Source organism: Lemur catta, chromosome 20 (assembly GCF_020740605.2).
Source record: "Lemur catta isolate mLemCat1 chromosome 20, mLemCat1.pri, whole genome shotgun sequence".
NCBI classification, from domain to species: Eukaryota; Metazoa; Chordata; class Mammalia; order Primates; family Lemuridae; genus Lemur; species Lemur catta.
Genome location: NC_059147.1, coordinates 4,986,384 through 5,010,993, shown reverse-complemented (window position 1 = coordinate 5,010,993; position 24,610 = coordinate 4,986,384). Strand labels below are relative to the sequence as shown.

The 24,610-nt window shown below is 45.1% G+C and overlaps 1 protein-coding gene and 1 long non-coding RNA gene across 3 annotated transcripts in view; one reads left to right on the top strand and one right to left on the bottom strand.

Moving 5' to 3' along the window:
* The window catches only part of N4BP1 (NEDD4 binding protein 1), a 58,605-nt gene extending 35,344 nt beyond the window's left edge, over nt 1-23,261 (top strand). For both annotated transcript variants that reach the window (XM_045533101.1, XM_045533102.1), the window contains exons 2-7: nt 221-1,908; nt 9,172-9,302; nt 10,833-10,929; nt 13,865-13,972; nt 15,838-15,945; nt 18,969-23,261. In XM_045533101.1, the coding sequence (XP_045389057.1) occupies nt 221-1,908; nt 9,172-9,302; nt 10,833-10,929; nt 13,865-13,972; nt 15,838-15,945; nt 18,969-19,326 (2,490 nt within the window). In that variant the 3' untranslated portion in view covers nt 19,327-23,261. The remainder of the gene's footprint in view (nt 1-220; nt 1,909-9,171; nt 9,303-10,832; nt 10,930-13,864; nt 13,973-15,837; nt 15,946-18,968) is intronic.
* LOC123624957 lies at nt 9,726-22,346 on the bottom strand. Its single transcript, XR_006730314.1, has 3 exons — nt 21,517-22,346; nt 15,160-16,110; nt 9,726-9,871 (listed from the first exon to the last, which is right to left on the bottom strand). It is a non-coding gene; the product is annotated as an uncharacterized LOC123624957 (long non-coding RNA).
* Nucleotides 23,262-24,610: the final 1,349 nt, after the last annotated feature.

The window sequence follows — 24,610 nt, the reverse complement described above, 5'->3', positions numbered from 1 at the left end:
TAGTATCAAAGCAAAAGTCAAGGCTTGTTCTCTAGTAAATCATTTGATTTGATTGTTTTATCTCTTGATTTTTGTCATGGTAGTAACTGGTAGCAAGCAAAGATGTTTGTTTTTCATAGATGTAAATAAACCCAGCTTTGGAATTACATGTGTAACTTAGTACGTGCTGTAAGGAGCTTTTGTAAATTGATCTAATTTCTTATGTTCTCTTTCTTTATAGGAATATATTAAAGGGATCTGTGAACCTGAGCTAGAAGAAAGGGAATGTTACCCCAAGGCCATGCACTGCATTTTCGTTGGGGCAGAGAGCCTGTTTCTGAAGAGCTTGATTCAGGATACTTGTGCCGACCTCTGCATTCTGGATATTGGCCTGCTTGGCATCCGAGGAAGTGCCGAGGCCGTAGTCATGGCTAGGAGTCACATTCAACAGTTTGTAAAACTCTTTGAGAATAATGAGAACCTACCCAGCAGTCAGAAAGAATCAGAGGTGAAAAGGGAATTCAGACAATTTGTTGAAGCCCGTGCAGACAATTATACAATGGATTTGTTAATTTTGCCCACTTCATTGAAAAAAGAACTTTTGACGCTCACACAAGGTGAGGAGAATCTATTTGAAACAGGAGATGATGATGTTATTGAAATTAGAGATTCTAAACAAACAGAGTTTACGCAGGATGCTGCCACAGGGCTAAATATTTCCAAAGATGAAATTGTTTTGCAGGAAGATGAAAGAAATAAAGCTGGGACTCCTGTTACTGAGCTTACAAAGCAAATGGACTCAATCTTTTCTAGCTCACCAGATGTGCTTTTCGTTCCAGTAAATGGCCTAACCGTAGATGAAGCGCTTTCCAAAGAGAGAGTTTGTTACAAAAGGAGATCTTCTGATTCTGAAGAAAGACATACCAAGAAGCAGTTTTCTTTGGAAAATGTTCAAGAGGGGGAGCTTTTACATGAGAGTAAGACCTCAGTCGGAAATGTAATCATCGACCTATCTGATTCTTCTACCAGTTCTGAAAATTTAAGTCCAGATGTAAAAGACACTACTGCGGAGATGGAATACAACATCCTCGTAAACTTTTTTAAAACCATGGGCTATTCCCAAGAAATTGTTCAAAAGGTTATTAGGGAGTATGGGCCATCTACTGAACCATTATTGCTCTTAGAGGAAATTGAAAAAGAAAATAAAAGGTTCCAAGAAGACAGAGAATTTTCACCTGATACTATGTGTCCAGAGAGCAACAAAACCAAAAATAAAGATGTTTCTAACAGCATAAAGGAGCTTTCAACAGATTCCACTCCAAAGAAAACACAGACTCACACACAGCAAAATATGATAGAAAAATTTTCTCAGTTACCATTCAAAGTAGAAGCTAAACCATGTACCTCAAATTGCAAAATTAATACTTTCAGAACAGTGCCGACAGAACAGAAACATGAAATCTGGGTTTCAAACCAGAACTATGTTCTTAATGTAGACCTTGAAACTGACGGGCTCTCACCTTCTGTTGCCTCATCAAGTCCTAAAGAAGTCCATTTTGTTTCAAGGGGAGCTTCAAGTCACCAGCCCAGAAGTCCAGCTTTTCCTGAAAATGGTTTGCCGCATCAAGTAGAACCCTTGTTTCCAAATAATATGAAATCTACCTGTGAAAAACGTTCAGGATGTTGTAACTCTCCTCAGTCTAAGCCAAATTGTCCACCCCTTTCTCCACCAGTGCCACTGTCCCAGCTACTACCTTTGGTTACCGATGCAAGGTTGGCAGGACCTTCTGATCATATTGATTCCTCAGTTACAGGGGTCCAAAGGTTTCGAGATACTCTAAAGGTACCCTACAAGTTGGAATTAAAAAATGAACCTGGGAGAACGGATTTGAAGCACATTGTTATAGATGGGAGCAATGTTGCAATTACGTAAGTCCACTCTGCAAATTATTTTATAGTTTTAAATAGGACCCCAAGTAATGTCTCAGAATTATATATGTATATAGGAACTACGCTATGCATTTGTCTAGTTGATCTCTATATCCTTACCAGGGGGATTGAAGGGGACAACCAGCTGGTTGGAAAGGTTTTCATTCTGTCTTCTGGAGTTGTGAACTTTGCTTCACCCTGCTGAACTTATATTTCTAAAGACAAGAGATTATAGAAAATTTACCTTTTCACATTACATTGCCTGGTGATACGCAGTATAGAGACTTTAAGTCATTAGGGTCTCAACACTATGAAAACCATTAGATTCTGAATATAAGGATGGAGATTTGGATTAAAAAAGAGATTTTTCTGTCTTGTTATGCTGGAATGCCTGTTTTCTAGCCAGGAGTGTACAGTGGTAGTAGGTGGGATTCACTTCTGTTGATGGAGCAATCACAATTTCCTTTGTAAGGAAATTGGTCAGTTTGAACTTCATTGTGGGCCTTTGCTCTTGCTAAAAGTTTGTAGTGTTTGCTTTTAGTGAAAGAATTGAAACCATCATTTCTATTTAGCCTGACTTAGAACCACTCTTAGCATTTTGATTTTATACCTGTGGTGTGGGACTGGGTTTTTTTCCTAAGGGGCAGGTTAATATCATGGCTAAGAAGAGTGTGAGGGTCAGTCTCCAGCCCACTGTGGACCAGCTGTTTGATTTGGAGTAGGTCACTGCCCTCTGAGTTTCAGTTGCTGTAGTAGGTTCCCTTTTGACCTGTCCTTAAGGACATCTTTATCATGCCATTTCCCCAGCTGGCAGGTAAATTTGCCTTCCTTTTTGATAGCCAGTCATCCTGTTGTTAAAAACTTGAGACGAATTAAATTTGGCAGAGTTTGTTTGAGCAAGGAATGATTTATGAATCAAGCAGGCAGTACCCTGAGCCAGGAGAGGTTCAAAGCCCTGCCCAGCGATGTGGGCAGGCAGTATTTATAGACAGAAGGAGGAAGTGACCTACAGAAACAACCTGATTGGTTATGGCTCCGGATTTGCCTTCTTTGGGCATGGTCTGATCATTTCCCAACCTGTGATTGGCTGAGACTCAGCTGTTTTGTTGTTTTTTTTTTCTACAAGAGTGCTCTTGTTAGGTTGCAGTTTGTTTACATACTAAGTTAAGTTAGTTCAAAGTTCCCTATGTTTGAACTCAGGATAGGGAGGCAGCATTTGTAATTTTTTTGTTTTGTGAGTATTTTTAATTAGAATTTCTGAATACACAAGGTAATGCAATGAATCCCCATGAGCTCATCACCCAGCTTCAACAGTTATCAACTCTTGACCAATTTTGTTTCAACCTTAACCTCACCTACTGCCTTACACCTTTATTACTTTGAAGGATATCTCAATATATTATTTTATCCACAAACATTTTAGTATGTGTTTTTAAAAGTACAAGGATTCTTTTGCTTTTTATTGTTTGAATGAATTACTGATGTTTTGTTTTGCTGTTAAAAAGGAAAAGAAAATGCTAGCATTTCAGATGTTAAAGTTTTGAAGATAGGCTGTAAAAATATGTCATGCTTGTCTTCATTTCCAAGTAACACTGTTGATTGTCATTTCACTTTGCTTTTTTGGCAGCCCTATTGGGGGAAACCCAGCAGATGACCCATAGCTGCATAGCATTATCTAAGTAAAAATGTAAAACCTAACTTCAGTCATCCGTAGATAGTCCAAGCCCAGCACTAGTTCCTCATTGTTATGATTTCTTGAGCCAAATGATGGTAAAAAATTTAGGTCACAATTGTGAGTAATACTAATCCTTTTTCACTTTTCTGTATGTGGAAACATTTCCCAAATTGATGTTCAAAGAATAAGAAATGCAAATTAACATAGAATAAGAAGTGATAATGATACTTTAAAAAACCCTTTTGTAGTAGTAACTAGCGTATTTCTCAGAGGGGTCACTGTTAGAATTCAGAGTGGTGCCATCTGTCCGTGACAGGAAGTACTTTGTATCTCACCCCCCCTTTGCCCACAGTTTTCCTCCGCAGACATTGTGACACCCCAGGTATTTCCTAACACACTGGAGTACAGTACCAGCTCTTGAAAACCACTGGTTAGTGCACTAAGGGAAATGTGCAAGCTGACTTTTGTTAATGTTTCTGAAAACTGATGATTTTGGGAGGATTTGCATTTTCTTCGAATTCACAGATGTCTCAGTTTAAAAGCAGCACTTTTACAAAAGGATGTGTTCCCCTGAGAAGACAGACTTATACTTAATTTGATGTAGATTGATCTGAAAATATCAGTAATTGAAATTAACCCTTATTCTATGGGAGAAACTGCTTAATGGGTGTAGGGTTTTATTTTGGAGTGATGGAAATAGTTGGGAACTAGATGTGACGGTTGCATAGTAGTGTGAACTTAGTAAATGCCATTTAATTAGCCACTTTAAAATGGTTATTTTCATATTATGTGAATAATAAATTTTTTTAAGTTGGAAAAAAATCAGCCATTATTTTCCATTAGTTGCCTCAATATTAAGTGTGAATTAGATTAGACCAAATTCCATGAAGAAACTGCTTCGTGTCTGTGCTATTCACTGAACTACCCCTAATATCTGTAGCCCCTGGCATACAGTAGGTACTCAATCTTAAGATTTGTTGATGAATAAATGAATTAAAAACTTAAAGATAATTTGGTATTTTTCTTTTCTTTTTAAGAGATGGAGTCTCACTGTGTTGCCCAGGCTGGACTCGAACTTCCAGTCTCAAGTGATCCTCCTATTTCAGCCTCCCGAGTAGCTGGAACTACAGGAAAGTGCCACTGTGGCCAGTTTAGGATTTTTTAAGTGGCTTTTTACCACCCATTTGTAACTTCATAGTTGCTATTCCAATGATCAATTTAGATTAAATTTTAACTGAGCCCATATTTTTAATTCAGCAAGTATTTGTGATCTTAAAGCTGAAATGCCTGTTATGTGTATATCGGGCACTGTACTTTATTTTTGAAAAACGTACTCTTCACACCTACAGTGCAAGGAAAAAATCATAATGTATATAGCATGAAATGGCTTAAAAATCTTGTCCAGGGTTATACAGATAATGAGATTTGGGCCTATAATGTCTCTCCCCAGACCCCCCACACACCCTGTTTTCTCCAACAGAAGTTGAGGTTGGGATTTTCAGGCCCTGGCATCACTGGATACTTAAGTCTTTAGCTGCATAAGCGCTAATGAGTAAACCTCACTCATTTGACCCAACTAGTTGGGGGAAGTAGTTAAAAGGAAATTTGGGTTCTTAAGCAATAGGATCCTTTTGTGTGAACCATGCCCTAAAGCAGCCCAGGCCCACCCTTTCCTGTATTTCTGCAAAGTCTTTGTTTATTTGCCTGTCTAGTGTGATGTCTGCAGCTTATATACACCCGTGAGAAATTCCGAAATACCCTACTTAATGCTGCCAATCATGTATATCTTCACTTGGTTTTTTCCCCCTTGTCACCATAAATGAGTCAAATGATGAGTAAGTGGAAATTGTTTGCGGTGTATGGCTAGACAGCACAGTGGTGGCCAGATAACATTTGGGCTTTGTCAGTCTGAAACTGTAGCATAAGAGCACCTGACTTAGCTAGGTTGATAATTTTCCATGTAGATGAGATTTGTCCCTTCACTTGCTACAACTCCATATTTTAACCATTTTTATGCTAGTCTTTATCAGGTTCCATGGCTGTTTTTATTAAGTGGAAGCTGTAAAAGGAAATCACTTTTTCCTGGGTAACTCAGAAAGGGCTTTCCACTCTTTCCCCACACTGCCCTGTCTGATTCTGTGACTGCCATGAGCCATGTGTCACCCATCTCTCCTCTGCTTTTGACACTCTTCCTTTTAGTTGACTGCCTGCTATAATATGGGAAACAACCTGATTATATAACTTGTTCCCAATTATATGGAAATAGTAGTTTAAATCTCTCTTAAGAGTGTGCACACCTGGCCTTCCAGGTCTAATAGCTGTTCATTCTGCATTTGGAGCTGGGAGCCCCAGAGCTATGGCCTTCCCGTAAGTAGAGAGGTGGTGTTGTACGTAAACTTGGTATATATACTTTGTCTCTAGGTCAAAATAGACAGTTGGTCAGGGTTTACCTGTCAATAAATAAGCTGCTCTGGTTTGATTGCAAAGAGGCTCAGAGACAGTGATGATTAAGCACATGTCTGCCTGGTTGGGGTGTTGGACCTGAAGCAGTAAGGGGCCCTAGTGGACCCTCTATTATTTTGAGGACAATAATTTGGTTCCACTTGATTTTTTTTTTTTTTCTGTTTTATTTTCTGTGTGAATTTGCAGCTCTGGAGAGTTTTCAGAGTATCAAAAATGATATGATTTTATCACTGGGAATAACACTTTGGAACTTAGTTTAGAGCTGATGTTTCTAGAAGCTCCATTTATTCCTCTCTGAGCTTTTCCAGGTTTGTAGAATTCATCTATTGCATTTTTGCCTTTTTGTTCAGTGACCCAGTGGAATGGGACTGGGCAATCTACCTCTATCCAGTTTGTACTGTTGCTGTCAACAGATGCATTTAAGGAAAAGAGGAAAAGTACACAGTTGAAGCACTGTTAAAGAACCAAGGAGGCACTTTACAAACTTTTTCAGTGCATTTCTCTCAGGGGTTATCATTTTGAGGACTAAACATACATATCCCTTGGTTTTTCTAAGAATCAGTAGGCTTGAGGACATTGGTACTTCAAGATGGGAGTCTGCCAACCTCCTCATTTTCCAGAAAATTAATAAATTTCTCTTCTCCCATCCTCCAAGAAAAACCCCAAACAAACAAGAATCAGTAGGCGTTTGTATTGTGACTTGTCATTTTTAAGGCTGTCGTTGACATTAACTTTAGGCCTGTCCTTGTAGTTAAGCAATTAGAGTAATAGATGATCTATTATTTTTTAAGGATTTAAAAGGGCCTCTTATTAAAAACTACCAGTCTTTTTTCTAGTAACAGATGTCATATTTTTGCTGCATTCTTGCCATATTTGAGTGCTTTTAGGATAAATCACTCCTGAATTATTTCATCAAGAAAACGTTTATTGGCTGGGCGCGGTGGCTCACGCTTGTAATCCTAGCACTCTGGAAGGCCGAGGCGGGTGGATCGCTTGAGGTCAGGAGTTCGAGACCAGCCTGAGCGAGACCCCGTCTCTACTAAAAAAAAAAAATAGAAATTATCTAGCCAACTAAAAATATATATAGAAAAAAATTAGCTGGGCGTGGTGGTGCATGCTTGTAGTCCCAGCTACTCGGGAGGCTGAGGCAGTAGGATCGCTTAAGCCCAGGAGTTCGAGGTTGCTGTGAGCGAGGCTGATGCCACGGCACTCACTCTAGCCTGGGCAACAAAGTGAGACTCTGTCTCAAAAAAGAAGAAGAAAAGAAAACGTTTATTTACTTGCATATATTTTCTAGGATAAGATCCTCTGTAGTTTCTTATTTATGGTTCACTGAAAAAGAGAGTAGACGTTAGCCTCCAAAAAGAGTTCGTGAGCAGCTTTTCTAATTCCCTCATGGCATTAGATGTTTGTGAGTGTCCAGCCCATTCCTGTTCTCGAGGACCGTTGGTGCGCAGGTACCACTGTGCAGGAGTGGGAAGGGCCCTGGCCAGGAGTGAGGACGCTTGAGTCTGACTTAGCTCCTCCACCCTCTGGCTGTGCACCCAGGGCAGATCGCTCTGTCTCTAAGTGTCGTCTCCTCATCTTTCACAGGAATCTAAATTCATTCTGTCTCTGTGGTTCTGGTGCACCATACAAGATAGGCAGTCAGAGGAGAGGGAGGAGGCTGATAGAGGGCCTGTGTCTAGAGATAGCTTCCTAGAAGAAGAGAGACTGGAATTCAGTCCTGGGGGCATTTGAAGAAGGAGCAAGGGAAAGGTGCAAGAAAATTGTCCACAAAGAAAGCAACAAAAGGAAAAGCTGAGAGACCAGGAGGGGCAAGATAGCAGGACCATCTGGTCAGAACTGAGTGTGTTGACAGATGGTAGCGGGAGGCTCACTTGGCCAGATCCTTTCTGACTAGTCAGAGGAGGAGTGGCCCTAGAGCCAGGCAGAGGATCTGTGTTAGAAGGACAGTGTTGCTGACGGCCCTGAGCAGAATCAAAGGCCTCGGGCTGCTTTCAGAGGTTAATCTAACTGGCATTTGCAGGGTGGGTTGGAATTAGGAGAGCCTGGGTTTAATTTGGGACACACGTGTCCCCGATGGCAGGACTTTCAAGTGGAATAAATATTCATGAAGCAGTTTTGATGTGTGGTAGTAGACAGGGAGAGAAGTCAGGACTGAAGATGCAGAATTTACTGTCACTGGAATATAGGTGATCACTGAAGCAGTGAAAATAGATTATGCTAATCTCATAAACTGTAGCGTCACAGTTTGAGATTTTGATATTATTTTCTTTCTAATACCCATGGGTAGACAAACAGATTACTGCCTACAGAATTTTAAACTTAAAAAACACTATTCTTTTTTACCTCCACTTCTGGAGAATAAAATTTAAATATTTTTCTTCCTTGGTTTTGAAATGTGACACTGTATTTTTGGGAGAGTGTGCATTTTTTAATCCTCTGTTGTTTCTTGTTTACCTTTTTCCCCTGGTTTCTGCTTTCTTCAACAAAATCACTTTCCATGGCCCCCAGTTAGTTTCATTTGAGCCTTGCCCTCAGCTTGCTTCCTGTAAGGTGTGAACGGGGTAAATGTTGCCTTTCCCCAGAAGGAGGGTGGAGCCATACTGAGGCGGGAGGCAGGTGCAGCCTTGGACACTGCAGTGGTGCCAACCATGTCACATTTTCACCCCATTCCTCCGTCCTAGGAGTAAGCATCAGCACAGCTACTAAATTGTTTCTGCTTCGGCAGGTACTTCAGAGGCCAGTGACTCGGCAGGACTTAAAAATAGTATTTTTTCCCCCCAATAGAATGGGTTCTTTTTTAAAAAAGAAAAAGTACAATAAACAAGTATTACCATGAAGTTCATAGCCTTCTACCACAATGGCACACCTGATTACATCAACTAAACAAAATACAAGAAAAATCATAAGATTCTGTCTTATATCTTCCACAAAGGGTGCTGTCTTGGCTTTGCAAAGCAGCAGACCATGCAACCATATACCAAAAAATTAAAAAAAAAAAAGAGGGGCGGGGAATTTTGTTCTGTTTTTGCTGTCTGTGGATTTTAGCCTTTCATAGTGAACTTAATATGCTTTTAAGATGCTTTAAACTGAAATAAATTTTACTTATTTTCTTATAGCCATGGTCTGAAAAAGTTCTTTTCTTGCCGTGGAATTGCAATTGCAGTCGAATATTTTTGGAAGCTTGGCAACAGAAACATCACTGTATTTGTCCCTCAGTGGAGAACAAGACGTGATCCTAATGTCACAGGTGAGACAAAATGAATTTTTTCAGATTTCTAATTAGATGTTTGGTGAGTTGGCTTATAATTGCAACACCTAGCTGCTTAGAATAGAGCCATGTGCCATGGGCAGCAGCTTTAAAGACAAAATTGTAAATTCATTGCACCTAGTAAAATATCAGTTGAAGAGAGTGTTATAGCATAAGAAATACTTGGAGGAAGGATAGGTAGAAAGTTAATATAGTCGTTTGTATAGAAAGTTGAGTTCATTATGTATCACAATAGTTTTCTTTTTACTTTCTAAAAAGTAAAATATATCTTTCCTTTAGGCTGCATCTCTGACTGTTGAGATAGTATTTTTGAGGTCACTTGATAAATTTGGCACCTTCAAATATGTCTATTTAACAGTCTGTTTAATAGCTTAATATAAATCATTTCTGTTAACTGTAAAGTACTTCGTGACTGACCGGCAGGCCACTCGTGAAGGTTTTGAACTTTTTATGAATTATGAAATGTTCCAGGGAAACTTCAAGTTGTTTGTGGCTTAGGTCATGATTGGAAGATGGTTAAAAAGGCTTTGCCAGGCAGCTCAGAGTACCTAGAAATAAAAGGTAGATCAGAGAGGGAGGGTGAGTACAAGGCTTGCCCAACACATTAAACAGGAAGTGAACTTAGTCACTAGTGAGGTGGAAATGGTCAAACCACACATTTCCCAAGTATTCCCAACTTCCCTCATTGTGAAGAGCGTATTTGTTTTTAACAGCAGGTACATGAGGAATGAGGCAGATCCACTCATTTTGTAGTTACTTTTGCAATTGGATCTGTGAAAGAGTCTTAGAATCCTGATATACTGTGCTGTTCTAGGACAATAAAACACTATATTTGGGCATTTCAGTTGGAGTCAGTGGTGAGTGCCATTGTGGGGGATGCAGGTGTGGGAATCTCAGACCATGAGCTTTTAGCTTCTTTTTGCCCATTACTGGTTTTCTAAAATGGGGCATTGGCCCCCCATTCTCCTCTGTCACCACCCACCCCCATTAAAACCAGTAAATATTTATACAGACAACTAAGAGAAGTTAGATAGGAGGCTGGCTGGAGGGGGATTTTGAAAGGGGGACCTTTCTTGGGATTGGGTGAAGCGGTTGGTCCCTCCCACTGCTGCTAGTCCCATAGCTCTTCCCTGTCCCCACCCGCACCCTTTGTTGTGGCCTCTTCTCATCACTCTTTGTCCTCTGCTTCTTGTAATATGGCTCTGAAAAAGTTCTTGATGGTAGGATTCATTAAATACAGGTTTATGATTTACTTTTCTTAGCAAATGAGTTGAACCTTTTTATGTTTAAAAAATAGCTAAAGTCATTTCATACATTGTATTTGCCTTAGTATGGATCTGCTTGATTTTTTTTTGTTTTTTCCTTTCCCAATGAGTTAGTAAAATTGAGTCAGCAGAAAAAAGGTTTTTACTACTCTACAATTGAAACACTGGGGTGTACTTTCATTTATTTACACATCTGAGAATATGGCCATTTTCTGAATGTGTATTCAACTTATTCCATGAACAGAACAGCACTTCTTAACCCAGCTCCAGGAGCTCGGAATATTATCTTTGACTCCTGCCCGGATGGTCTTTGGAGAAAGAATTGCTTCTCATGATGACAGGTACGAAAGGCCCTTTTCCTTCCTAAGGTGTGAGTGGGGGGGCGCTGTCCTGCTGGACAGGTCCACACTCTTCCAGGACTCGCTTGACTCGGGGGGGGGTTGAGAATTTTAACATCTATTGTCATTAACATGATGCTAACAGCCTTTGCTATATGGTTTCAGGAACGTCACAAAAGAAGCTGTTGAGTTAAGAGGTTTGGTTTGGATTTTTACTAAAACATGGCTGAAAATCAATAAGAGTAGATATTTAGTTGTAGGCTTTCTTTGGTACATACTTCAAGTCATGTTTGTCTTATCTTAGCATGGCAACCTCAAAAGTGGTTTTCACTAATGTCTGTCTCCTCCTGTTCTATTTTTGGCCACTGACTTAGTTTGTCATTGTGATGCCTAAGCCCTCTGTTTTCCTCCACATAATGGAAGATGTCTCAACTGACCCTAGTGTGATAGAAGCAAGCTGCATTTCTTATGCTGGTGTGCCTGGAAAGTAGCCTCTAGTGTACCTGGGTCACCAACATTTAGTATGCACCTTTTAAATTTGTTTTTAAAAACTTTACTAAGCAGGCCAGGCATGATGGCTCACGCCTGTAATCCTAGCACTCTGGGTGGCCAAGGCAGGTGGATAGTTTGAGGTCAGGAGTTTGAGACCAGCCTGAGCAAGAGCCAGACCCCATCTCTACTAAAAATAGAAAGAAATTAGCTGGACAACTAAAAATATATAGAAAAAAATTATCCGGGCATGGTGGCACATGCCTGTAGTCACAGCTACTCCGGAGGCTGAGGCAGGAGGATCGCTTGAGCCCAGGAGTTTGAGGTTGCTGTGAGCTTGGCTGACGCCACGGCACTCTAGCCCGGGCAACAGAGTGAGATTCTGTCTCAAACAAACAAAACACTTTACTAAGCAGTGACCAAGTCCAATGCACTAAGTTCAATGGGCAGAGCTAGGTTCTGGGGACATAACGTGGTTCAGAAGTGCCTCCTGCCCTAAAGAAACTGTGGTCTAGAAAAGGCACACGTGTAAGTAACAGAGGGGAGTTTTGCCTAAGAGAAGGTTCTAAACTTACCCAGTGGCATGAGGACCAGTTTTTAAAATGCTCCTCATGGTGTGGAATTAGGAATATGTCTGCCAGTACTTGGGGACCTAAGTGGTGGTTGCTTAGTGTTTGCTCTCGTGCATTTACCCTGTTTATCTGGTTCATAGCACTTAGAGCCCCCATGGTGCTTTTGCCTCAGTGTTCCACCTGAATACTCCCCACTGGACATAGTGTCTAGCTTGCAACCCAAGCCAGTGAATGATAGTTGAATGGGTAAGAGATGAAAAGAGGGCCTTGGCAGGGGGAAGGGGACTTGGGACCACAGCAGACATTCGTTCACCAAGAGGGCCTTCTCATTGACAGCCCCTTGCCCTGCACCAGGCTGGTGTGAGAGACCAGATCTGATGGGGAGAATCAGCAGGGACAGGGCAGCTGGGAGGGCAGCACGAGGGGGCAGGCGCAGGGGTGAGCAGTACTGGGAGTCTGGTGTGGAAGGCACCTCTCGCTCAGCCCAGTGACAGTGGGCAGGGACCCTGCAGGGCTCAGGTCCTCTGACACTGCAGCTTTGTCCTCACACCAGCAGGACTTGAACCCATATACAAGTGTGCATAGTAAGCTTTAGCTTGATTTATATGGCTGTCTGGGTTTTTAGAGGACACGAATGTATGTCCTAATTCGTAGGACTTGCACTCAGAAGCCTTACTACCTATTTTTATTAACACCTCTGAGCAGACATCACCACTTACAACTCATGCAAGTTAGAAATAATTTGTAAAATGTTCACTAATAAAGCCAAAGAACTCAAGGTTTGTTAAGATCTCTGAAACTAACGAAGTTTGGTGGGGTTTCTTTTTGTTTTGTTTCGTTTTTTGAGACAGAGTCTCACTCTGTCGCCCTGGGCAGAGTGCAGTGGCGTTATCGTAGCTCCCAGCAACCTCAAACTCCTGGGCTCAAGTGACCCTCCTGCCTCAGCCTCCCGAGTAGCTGGGACTACAGGCATGCGCCATGATGCCTGGCTAACTTTCCTATTTTCAGTAGAGAGGTTAGGCTATACTCAAACTCCTGAGCCTGGGCCTCCCAGAAGAGGCATGAGCCACCACACCGGGCCTGAAGTTTGTTTTTTAAATTCCCTTTAAGTACTCATTACTGCTAATAAAAGCATTTGTTTTGCAGCTTTAATTCCAGTGATTGTCTTTATTGTTTTATTATCTTTGTCTACACTGTCTTAGACAAAAGCAGTCATCCTGACTTAAGGGATAAACGTCACATTTTCCTCACAGATACCTTATTAAGAGGGTTTGAATGTGAATAATCTCCACCAGTGAAACGGAATTCTTCTTTACTATTTAATTCTTACCCTTTCTCGTCACTGTGTGTCCCTTCACAACTTCCTTTAGAATGAATCTAGAACTTAGGCTAAACAGAAAGGTAGTTCTAGACATCTCTTCTTAAATCAGAGCAAAAAATATGAACCTATAAATTTAAAAAAACAGAAAAGAAGAATTGCAAGGCTGATTTACCAAACAGCTAATCTGAGAACCAAAATATTGTCTGTAGCTTAGCAACTAAAAACAGAATTGTGATGTCATAGCTTGCCAACTTAATTCATTCTCTGCTCTGGTCCTCATGTATTCATATTACCACTATTGATAATGTGACTTTTCTGGAAAAATATGTAAATTATACTTGAGGTCATTTGGAAAAAGAATTAGGTTGTATGAAAAATAATTTTTTTATAATCACTGATAATTTCAGAGATTCAGATGACGGGCTTGACTTTTCTGCTGCTTAAAATTCTTTGGTAATTTTCCTGTGAACAGGATGTCCCTTTGTTTTCTTATAACACAGCTTCTCTAAGCCAGGGGTGCTTGTTGCTCATTTTAAATTCTCTTATATTACCACAGGTTTCTGCTACACTTGGCAGACAAAACTGGTGGCATAATTGTAACAAATGATAACTTCAGAGAATTTGTGACTGAGTCCGTTTCTTGGCGAGAAATTATTACAAAAAGGTAGTATGTTTTTCTTTGTCTTTGGGCAGAAAAGTTTTTTTGTTTCTTTTTGCATTCTGTTCGTTTTTTATGCACGCTGGCCCTGCAGAAGGCAATATAGGGGACCATATTGTCACATGGCCGTGCCGTCCTCACAGTCCACAGGGTGGTTGGCCCCGCTAGGTGATTGGGAGGACCCAGCACAAAGCTGTAGAACCAGCGAGTGACGGGTGTGGGCACGCTGCGTGTGGCCACGTGGTGTCTTCTGAGATGTCAGTGTTTTCTTGCGTGCCACAAGGGAAAAGTTTTGTGGCACAGTTAACTGTGATGGAGCACACATGGCCTCCTGACTTCACCCTGCCTTGATGCCATGGTGACTGGCAGGTCCTTGGGCCTCCCCGTTTTTCTCAACTGTGAAGGGAAAGGGTGGACGTTATGTCACCTGAGGTTCCAGCTCTGAAATACTTTGATTCCACCAAGGGGAGGACCAAAAGCAGCGCGCTGATTGGATTTCACTTTTGAGGGTTGGGAAAGATTATTTCTACTTTTTAATGTCTGATGCTTTTCTTGAGCTTTCTACAGTCATAGTTTAATCATCTGTATTGAAAACATGTTTAGATATCATCCAAAATAACAAAATTAAGTCAAGAGTTTAGCATTCATTGCTGCTTCTGTTTTTGATGATACTGTGAATGTGTACACCTGCTGAAAACTGCCTTAAGATCAGTGAACACTGCCTTCTGGGACTTTTTGTTAACAAGCATCGCCTGACCGGTTATTTAAACCGAAAAGCACGAGTATATGCTAGTACCAGGGATAAGTCACATATGCCACACATCTTAAAACACGAAACAACATACCTCAAACTAAGTATAACTAGTGTATAATGTAACTAGTAATATAACTAGCATAACTACATATTTATCTCTATTGGGGTCTCACAGTTTCCCCTTGTCTGGTCTTTACATTTTGCTAAATCATTAGAGGATTTTAGAAAAAGATTCTATTCTGTAAAAGCCCAGTTGAGAGTTAATTCCTAAATGCACTTTGACCCATATTCTGTTAAAAAGCTGTTGTTGATAGCTGAACCAAGAATTGGCCTTTGACCTTGACCTTCTGGGCACGGTTAATCAGCCATTAATCTCCTAGGGCGTGTTTCTGTTGGATCTTTGCCCAGGGCTCACTGTCACTATTTATGGGACACTCACCTGTGCATGCTGGAGGCTTTAAATGCACGAGAATACAAGATTCATATTTTCAGACCAACCCGTTGCTTTCGGAATCCACAAAAGCAAGGCAGAAACAAGACCTGGGCAACAAACACAGGCACTTGGGACTATTTTTTTTTTTTCCATCTTCCCCAGATTTGATGAATAATGCTCTGCTGACCTCAGATTTTCTTTCTTCATATATTGTTTTTCTTTTTTAAAAGGTTGTTTTCAGTAGGTTTGCCTATGGGCACACTTATTACCACTTTTATTCTAAAATTAAACCTTCATTGAGTACCTGTTGGTTCCTGAGCTGACAGACAGTCTTTACATCTTGTTTTTGAAAGTTATATTGAAAGTTACAGTAGGAGAAGAAGCTGCTTTCCAGGCTGGGCTAGAAATCTGAAAGTCTTTGAGAAATTTGAGGGCCAGCTGTGACCACGTTTCTTAGTCCTTGTATTTGTGTCCAAAACAGAAATTTAAATGGTTTAACTTGGGTGGTTTCTATTTATTTATTTATTTTTTTGCTTCCCCTTTGGGCAGTTAAGCAGTCTTAGAATCTATAGGCTGACCAGAAATATTGCTTTGGAACTGGGTAGCTACTTTGAGAGACTTCTCAGCCTGCAGCAATGAAGACTTCGTGTTTCCCCAGCACTGTGATTATTTTCTGTGTTGTAGATTGCTTCAATATACATTCGTGGGGGACATATTTATGGTTCCTGATGATCCTCTGGGAAGAAGTGGACCCCGATTAGAAGAATTTCTTCGGAAGGAAGTCTTTCTTAGGTATTTCCTTGTTCAGACTGTCTTGTACTTAAAAATTTATTTCAGATCAGGTGTAGTGACTCATGCTTGTGTTCCCAGCACTTTGGGAGGCTGAGATGGGGGAGAGGTCATCACTTGAGTCCAGTAGTTTGAGACCATCTGGGGCAACATGCCGAAACCTCGTCTCTACAAACAAACAAAAAAAACACATTAGCCGGACCTTGTGGCATGCCCCTGTAGTCCTAGCTCCTCAGGAGGCTGAGGCAGGAGGATTGCTTGAGTCTGGGGGTTCATGGCTTCAGTGCGCTGTGATTGTGCCACTGCACTCCTGTCAAAAAAAAAAAAAACAAATAAATTTTTTTCCATTAAGTTAATTGTGTTTTAGTGCAAGTGCTGTCCTTAAACACTAAAAATGGCATTTTAATTTTTTTTATACAGCATGAGCAAGTGGGAATAAAAAAGAAGAAAGACAAAAAAAAATTTTTTAAAGCCTTAGATTTACTGCTGGTGTAATGCATGTGGAAGCTAATCCAGCACGCACCCCAGATTTTCAGCTGTGGTCCTTTGGGTTTTAATCCTAGGAGAGGATTGGGAGCCAAACTTATTTCGTGGTGTAAAAAGACAAAGCAGAGTTTCTATGCTGGTGGTCACTTATTAGCGAATGCCACTTGGATTCATTATATATGTGTAAAATGTCTTTATTTTCATTTTCTAAGGTCATTTACTTTGAATATGTTGTGCTTACATTAATTTATTCAGGAATCATGACCTGGGGAACTGACAGTTGATTTCTACCTTCCCTGGATGGAAAAGCTAGTATTCCATATTTATGTGAAATTGATTTGATAGTTTAGGTTTTCTTGTTATAGTTTGGATTGGTTTGTTTGTTTTTAAGACCTTGGTGTAGTGGCAGTTTGTTTTCAGAATTCAGGTAACAGACATTGTTAACTGAAGTTTCCTGCCTAACTGGCAAATCATATAACCTTGGTGACATATAGCATATAACCTTTCTTCTTTTTTAAAGCTAAAATAGGCTACAATGCTTTGCATTTCCCAGCAGCTATTTGCATGGGGATCCTGGGGGGTCGGGGGTACACTGAGGGGAAGACACACAGCTCTCCAGTTTTCTAGGCAGTAAAACTTTCCAGCTGATCTCTATTTGTGACGGGAGCCTTTGGGGTTCTAGGTTTGGATTCAGTGATGGCGGAGATTCACACCGAGGTGTCTTCTGTCCGGGAGACCACCACAATTTTAGCTCCCTGGTCTTGTGAATTGTTTCTCCTTGAGCCTTTGGGTTCTATTACACAGATGAGGACTTAGTTCCCAAGTGTCATGCTTCTCTGCGCACACCAGGAGAACGGCAGCCATTTGTAACACCTGCTGCACGTCAGTCCGTCTCAGTTCACTGCCGCCCTTCTTGACCTGGAAAGCCTCTGCTGAGCTGTAGACCTGAGGCCTGTGTGTGAGCATCAGGGCCACGGGGCAGACTTGACCAGGGGAGTCTCTGCTTCCTCCCGCTCCTCCAGCAGCCTGGTAGCGGGCTCAGTCCTGCCTGCCCTTTTTCTTCTCACCTAGTGGCTCTTTACAGAGGTCTTAACTAATTTGTTAAGAATTTAGTAAGAGAGAACAACTGAGTGGGAGGGCAGGTTGGAGTGTTAAAAAAAAAGAATTTATTAATCTCTTCTACCACAGGGGGGCTAACTTTAGAAGTTAGTTGAGTTTTGGGGTTGGGAAAACTGTTCAGCCAGCCCCATTTCTCTGCTGCAGGCCGCAGGCAGGTGGACAGCTTTGGGACAGTGCGTCTGCCCCCACACACACACTGCACACGTCCACGTACACCGGCACCTCACCCAGACTTTGGTGGGGAAGGAGAATCCACGAGCCGGTAGGGTTACCCCTCTGCCCAAATAGGGCCTCTTTTTCTTTCTTTCCTTTTCTTTCTGTTTTTTTTTTTTTTTTTTGAAACAGAGTCTTGCGCCTGTTGCCCAGGCTAGAGTGCCGTGGCTTCAGCTAAGCTCACAGCAACCTCAAACTCCTGGGCTCAAGCGATCCTCCTGCCTCAGCCTCCCGAGTAGCTGGGACTACAAGCACGCACCACCATGCCCGGCTAATTTTTCCATATATATTTTTAGTTGTCCATATAATTTCTTTCTATTTTTAGTAGAGACAGGGTCTCGCTCTTGCTCAGCCTGATCTCGAACTCCTGAGCTCAAACGATCAACCCACCTTGGCCTCCCAAAGTGGTAGGATTACAGGCGTGAGCCACCACGCCCGGCCTCTTTTTTTTTTTTTCCTTTTTTTTTTTTTTCCTTTTTTTATGAATCTTAAGGACAATCAGTAGATACTTCTTTTTTTTTTTTTTTTGAGACAGGGTCTTGCCTTGTTTTCCCAGGCTGGGGTACAGTGGTGTCCATAGCTCATTGCAGTCTCAAATTCCTGGGCTCAAATGGTCCTCGTGCCTCAGCCTCCCAAGTAGCTGGGACTACAGGTGCACACCACCATGCCCAGCTAATTTTAAGTTTTTTGTACAAATTGGTCTTGCTATGATGCTTAGGCTGGTCTTGAACTCCTGGCTTCAAGGGATCCTCCCACCTTGGCCTCCCAAAGTGCTGAGATTAGAGATGTGAGCCAACATGCTGGCCTGGGGGTCCCTTTTTCTAATTTCTATCAGCCCTGCCCCTGTGCAAAATCAGAATCTCCAGAAGAGTAAGACCCCATTATGTGTTTTGAAAGCTCCCAGGTGCAGCCTGGATTAGAGCCAAACAGCTGGATGGGGTCAGTCCTCACAGGAGCAGACCTGGGAGGCTGGTGCCAGCTCATGAAGAGCTCTCCTTCCCTGCTGTGATCGGTCTAGGGATGGCATCGGTGGAATCCCTGCAGGCTCCTCTGGGGGCAGCTGACATCACCGCCTGTACTGCAATCTCATGTCTTGCTTTGGAAACCAGGGAGCAAAGTCTTGAGCCCCAAGGCCAACAGTAGATATGTTAGAAGGGTTTCTTATTTATCATGTAACCCAACTCACCAGGACTTGCTTCCATTCACAGAGACATGCAGCCCCTACTCAATGCCCTGCCAAATGTGGGCATCTTTGACCCCAGCTTCAGAGTCCCTGGCAACCAGGCAGCCAGCACCAGCCACCAGCCTCCCACCCGGATTCAGGGAGCCCCTCCTAGCCACTGGCTTCCTCAGCAGCCCCACTTCCCACTCCTGCCGAACCTTCCCAGTATCCAGCAGAATCTGCCCATGCCAGCACAGAGATCTTCTGCGGAAACCAGCGAGCTGAGGGAAGCCCTTCTGAAGATCTTCCCTGACTCAGAGCAGAGACTGAAAATTGACCAGATCTTGGTGGCCCATCCGTACATGAAAGATCTGAACGCGCTCTCTGCCATGGTGTTGGATTGAAGGTTGTGCTGAGGAGCTTGAGCTCAGGGCTCGCGGATCAAACTCAAGCTACTGCCTGTCCCTGACGGGAACTAGCGCAATGTGAAGAACCCGTTTCCCAGTGTAAACGCTGTTGTATAGAAAAAATGTTTTGTGTACAAAAAATCTGGGTTTTCAAAACCAGCTTTTTTCTATATATAAATTTTGCTGCTATTACAGATTTAACATTTTCTGTAAAAGGAAAGCCTACATTTTCTGCCTGTTCGGAACTGTTTAATAGCAGTTACTCTTGAGTGTATTTACATTTTTATGTTTTTTAAACTATTTTCCTTAAAGCTGAAAATATTGACAAATGGATATGGTTAGCCTTTCTAAATAAAAAAGAGTTGCTTTCTTAAGGAAAGCAAGATCTCTTAAAGTATATTTTCTTGAGATGAATATGTCATGTCCACTAACATGAAGTGTGCTCACCCCTCCCAGCCTCCTCTGCCCTCACCCCCAGAGTTGGAGTCAGTAGGAGTTAGTTGGTTGGCTTCTGTGGGGTCTTTTGTTGAAGCCATGTGTGGGAGTGGACCAGTGGTGCCACTAGATGGCACTTTGTGCCTAGCCATTGTTAATGACCAGGGCAAAGTCAGACTCACAGAATAACAGGGCTAGAAGAAGTGTTGAAGTTCGTGTAGTCCCCACCCTCCTTCCCCTTCCACCCTACAGAAGAGGAACAGAGGCCCGGAATGCTCACCTCCTGGACGGGCCACGTCCACGGCCGTGGAGTGGCTGGGCAGGGACCAAACTCCTCAGCCAGTGCTCTCATGCACTCACCGGGCTGGGGCCTCCACACACCTGACTTGACTCTAGAAGTCTTGTCTTAGCCTCTGAAGACCATGGCAGGGTGTAAGGAAGTTTAATGAAGAGCTCCATCATTGTGGCCATCTTGTGTCCAGAACCATGGGAGATGTCCCGATGTAGAATTTGTGCAGCTTTGCCAAAAAGCGGTTTTCTATTCTCAAGAATGACCCAAGCCGATAAATAGCATTAGTAACTTCCGTGGGGTCCCAGAGCCCCTGTATTTATTTTTCCTGTGTTTTCTCCTTAGTGTCCTCGTAAACAATCTTTCCTGTGAGTCTTTCTCAGAATTGATATCTTAGTATTATCTTTTTTCAGTGTTGCCCAAATTCTGTGTCAGTGAAGTTCTTTTCCTGGGCAATTTTTAACATCTTTACTCTTATCTCGACCTCAAAGGGCTTTGTATTCTACACCTGTGCGCTCCCCAGCCTGCTCGTGGTCAAGTTCCCATCTGCTCTCTGGACCATCTCTCTCTCCCAGCCCCCGGGACAGTGGCTGAGGTCTGGGTGCTTGTTGGTTCTTCATGGTGAGGGGCCTGGGTGGCATCCCAGAATGTTCCTGCCAGGCGCGTTTCCTCTTAGGTTTGTTTGATGCCTGCATCCCTCAGGACAAAGCCAGAGCCCTCCAGGTGGCCAGACTTGTACCTCAATCTTATTTCTCTCGGATGCCTTGCTGCATCCTAATGTGAAACTGGTTGTCCCCTGTCTCTTTGGGGCAGGTTGCCAGGTCGCCCGGCTGTGGAAGTAGAGGTAGAGACTTGAGGCAAGCCTGGAAGGTGGCTTCAGCCACAGCCCCTGTGCCTGGGCTTCTCAGCGGGTGGTTTTCAGCAGCACAGCAGAGGTGTGAGGGCCCAGCTGTCTGCAGTGGCCTTGACCTGCCAGCTGGAGTTCAGTCCAGCAGCCTTGCCAATCCAGTATTTCTCCTCGCTTTCAGAGAAGAGACACAGGGTGGAACTGGCTGGGCTGAGGGGGTCTTGGGTTTTCCAGGCTCTAGAAGCAACTTGACCTTTGACCTGTGACCCTTGAGTTTCTGAGAGATCTACCTGCCCTCTTCCCCTTCCTGGGCATGGGAGGGACCCAGCAGGAGGAATGCAGAAAAGCTTAAGTGCTTACCTTTATAAATGGTAATGAGACAATTCACAGTTTTTCTGAAATCCATCAAATTCAGTTAAATTTAGTTAATTACCAAACCATTAAAAAAGGACTCATTGGCCGGGCGTGGTGGCTCAACGCCTGTAATCCTAGCTCTCTGGGAGGCCGAGGCTGGCGTATCGCTGGAGCTTGGGGGTTCAACACCAGACTGAGCACAGTGAGACCCCGTCTCTACAAAACAGAAACAAGAAAAACAAAAATAAAAAGGACTCATTACCTGTTCTCAGCCTCCTCCTAGCGCTGGGCCCAGCGTTGCTGCTAAGTCAGTGCTTTCCGTGGGCCTCAGCCACTGCCTGGGCGTGGCCACGGTGACACTTCCTCAGGCTTCCCTGTGGCTCAGCATTAATGTGGTGTGGCTGACAGGGCAGAGCATGTCACCCACATTCAACAGACCAGGTGTCTTGCTGGAGAGTTTGTGCAGGGTCAGGAGTGGCCGGTGGGGCTGGGTGACGCCCGTGCCTCTGTCCTTAGCGCCCAGGCCGCGCTCTGGGAGCCTCTCTGAGGAGTGTGGGAGACCCTGCAGCCGTGTTGCTGGGGACCCGGGCCTGGTGCGGGCCTTTGGTAGCAGTGAAAGGAGAGATGGCATCGGTCTTATGTAGGCTTGTCGTGTTCCTTGTGGAAGGAGGGCCGTGTGCTTTAGGCGACTCTCAGCCTGGTACTGCCCCGCACCTCAGACCCCCGCCTGCCTCCTGCCCACCCTCCTCGCGGGGCTTGCTCGTCCCCACCTGCCCTGCGACCACCACCTCTCCTCTCCTGCCTGGAGTCAGTCCCTCCTACTCACCTCCATTTCATTGTCTACCTCGCCATCTAGCCTGCCTCCTTCAGATCCTTTAGAGTAAAGCCCGATTCCCTAAGGATCCCGCCTGGCCGTGGCTCTGCCTCCCGCGCCTCACTCCCCAGTCTGCACACCCGGCCCTCGCCCTCCACTCGTGGCTGGAGTCCGTGGCCTGTGCTCAGCCCGGGTCGCAGGGCGCACACGCGGCAGCCACAGCTTTTGCTACCGTGGGGCCTTTTCCCTATTTTCTGAGATTTCCCTCTCTCCTGGACGTCTTCGTTCTTTTTTGTCCCTTCTTTTACCTAAAAGTCAGTCCTTAAACCCTTCTCTTTCTCAACAGGCGGTTCCCCAATGTTGGCCCGCCTGTGGGGCCAGGTGGAGGGGGAGCTCAGGTTGAAAAGGCAGCTTGCTGTGTGGTGCCCCCGATTCGCTCACGCGGCAGCCCGGCGGCAGGGCCCGGGAACCTGCAAGCCCAGCACGGTCCTGCGTGATGCCCGTGCGGGTGGCCGTAGGCCGCATCCTGAGAAACTGCCCTCACTCTTAGGGGTCTCACTCTCCCTAACCTCGCTGCCCCCCCCCCGCCCCCTCCTTTGCTCACCGCTGCCCACTAGCCCTGCTCTCACGGCCGCCCTGGGCAGGGGGCCCCAACCAGCCAGCCCCCATCAGCTCCCCCTCTCCCACAGTGCTCAGTGCTGCCAGATTGCTCTTCCTTCTGGTCACCCCTCCTGTTCAGTGACACCCAGTGGTATTTGACCCAGCATCAGGCTCAGACGCCCGAGCTGAGCGTTCCCAGCCGTGCGCAGCCCTCCCCATGCCTCCCGCAGCCACGCAGGGTTCGCAGGTGCCCGCAGGCGCCCGCCCACCCGAGTGCTTCTCCCTGCTAGACCCGCGCTCCCAAAGGGCTTCCCTCTTCAAGGCCGGCCGAGTCCTCCGCGCCCCTGCCCAGTGCTGCCGCGCAGGAGCGGCCCCGCGTGTTCCGTGACACCACAGCGCTTCGTGTCTCGCCTCTGGCACCTGCCGCTCTGGCTGGTGTCACCGCAGCTGATCGTGTACCGCGTCTTACCTCCCGTTTTAGACTGTGAGCTCCTCGCGGGCAGGGACCATCTGTGTTTACTCTGTATTTCCCGTGGCGCCTAGCACAGTGACTTGCACTTGGCAGGTGCTCAATAAATGTCTGCTCAAGCGAACTGGAGGACGGTGCCTTCTTGACTGCGGCACCCAGCGCAGGGCCCACTGGGGGCCACGCATCCCTACCTGCTGTGGGAGACCTGGGGGGGGGGGCGGCTCGGCCTGGGCCCCAGCGAGCTCCCAGCTCCCAGCACACACCGTCCGGGACAGACTGGTCGGGGGGTGGCACCTGCCCGGGCACTCCACTTCCGGCATGGCCCGAGCTGCGCCAGTCAGAGTGGTTCTCCGGGAGTTTCCTCTCTGGCGGCGGGAAGCGTGGGATGACCTGCCCCGGTGTGTTAGAGGCCACTGTCTGCCATGGCGGGAGCTGGTCTGTGGCAGGAAAGGGACAGAAACAAGAGATTCCTGGCAACACGAGTTCCGGGGTCCTGTTGCCGGGGAAGCCCGTCCCCAGATGTCACCACCCTTCCCCTTTTGGCTAAGCTAGTTCCAGTTGGATTTACTTTCCTTGAAATCCGGAGTCCTGAGTAACATGCATCACCGTCCTCAGCAAGGACTTCCAGGCCGGCTGGGAGACGTCCCTCATGTCCAGAAAGGTCCCAAAGACTCGGAGTCGCCATCCCAGTCGGAAAACGGTGCGAGAGCCTGACAGTTTCTGAGTAACTCGAAACTCACCCTCGGGCCCCTCAGAGCTCTCCCCGCCCCCTCCCCCGTGCAAGCTGTTTCCTGCTGCCGCCCTGCAGCCCCTGGAGGTCGTGTCCCTGTTCCCTGATAGGAAGTGCTTTGCTCTGTTCCCCAGCCGGGCAGAGCCAGCCCTGCGCATTTGGACTTTGACCTTTCTGTCGGTTTCCTCATCTAAAATAGGCATAATAAAGTCATGCCTCCTACTCCAAGGGTGCTGTGAGGGGTAAGTGTGAGGTGCCTGACCCACAGCCCCATTCAAGGACGGCGTTGTCACGTCACGGCTCCGACTGCCAGCCCAGAGGACACCTGTGGAAACCTGCTCCTGCTCCCCCCCCCCCCACACCAACCCCTCATCCCACACCTCTGCTGGCCCGAGCTCAGGGGCTGCATCTTCCGGGTTCTGAGTGTGCTGCTCTGTCCCTGCCGGCCAGCAGGAGGGTGCGCTCGGGTCAGTGCCCAGCAGGGCTGTGGGAGCCCGGCGGTGGCCTGCAGAGGGCACTGTTCCCCTGACAAGGCTGGCGCCCAGGAGAGAGGACAGGGGAGGCTCGCCCACTGCCTGCCCACACGGTGCCAGGACAGTGAGTCCTGGCGGCCCCCACCGAGCCCGCGTCCTGTATGTGCCAGGCACGGTTTCCTCTCATTTAACCCTCACGACAGTCCCCTGAGCGGGTGCTGTGTCTCCGTGTTGTGGGGGGAATTGGGCAGAGACGCTAGGAACTTGCAG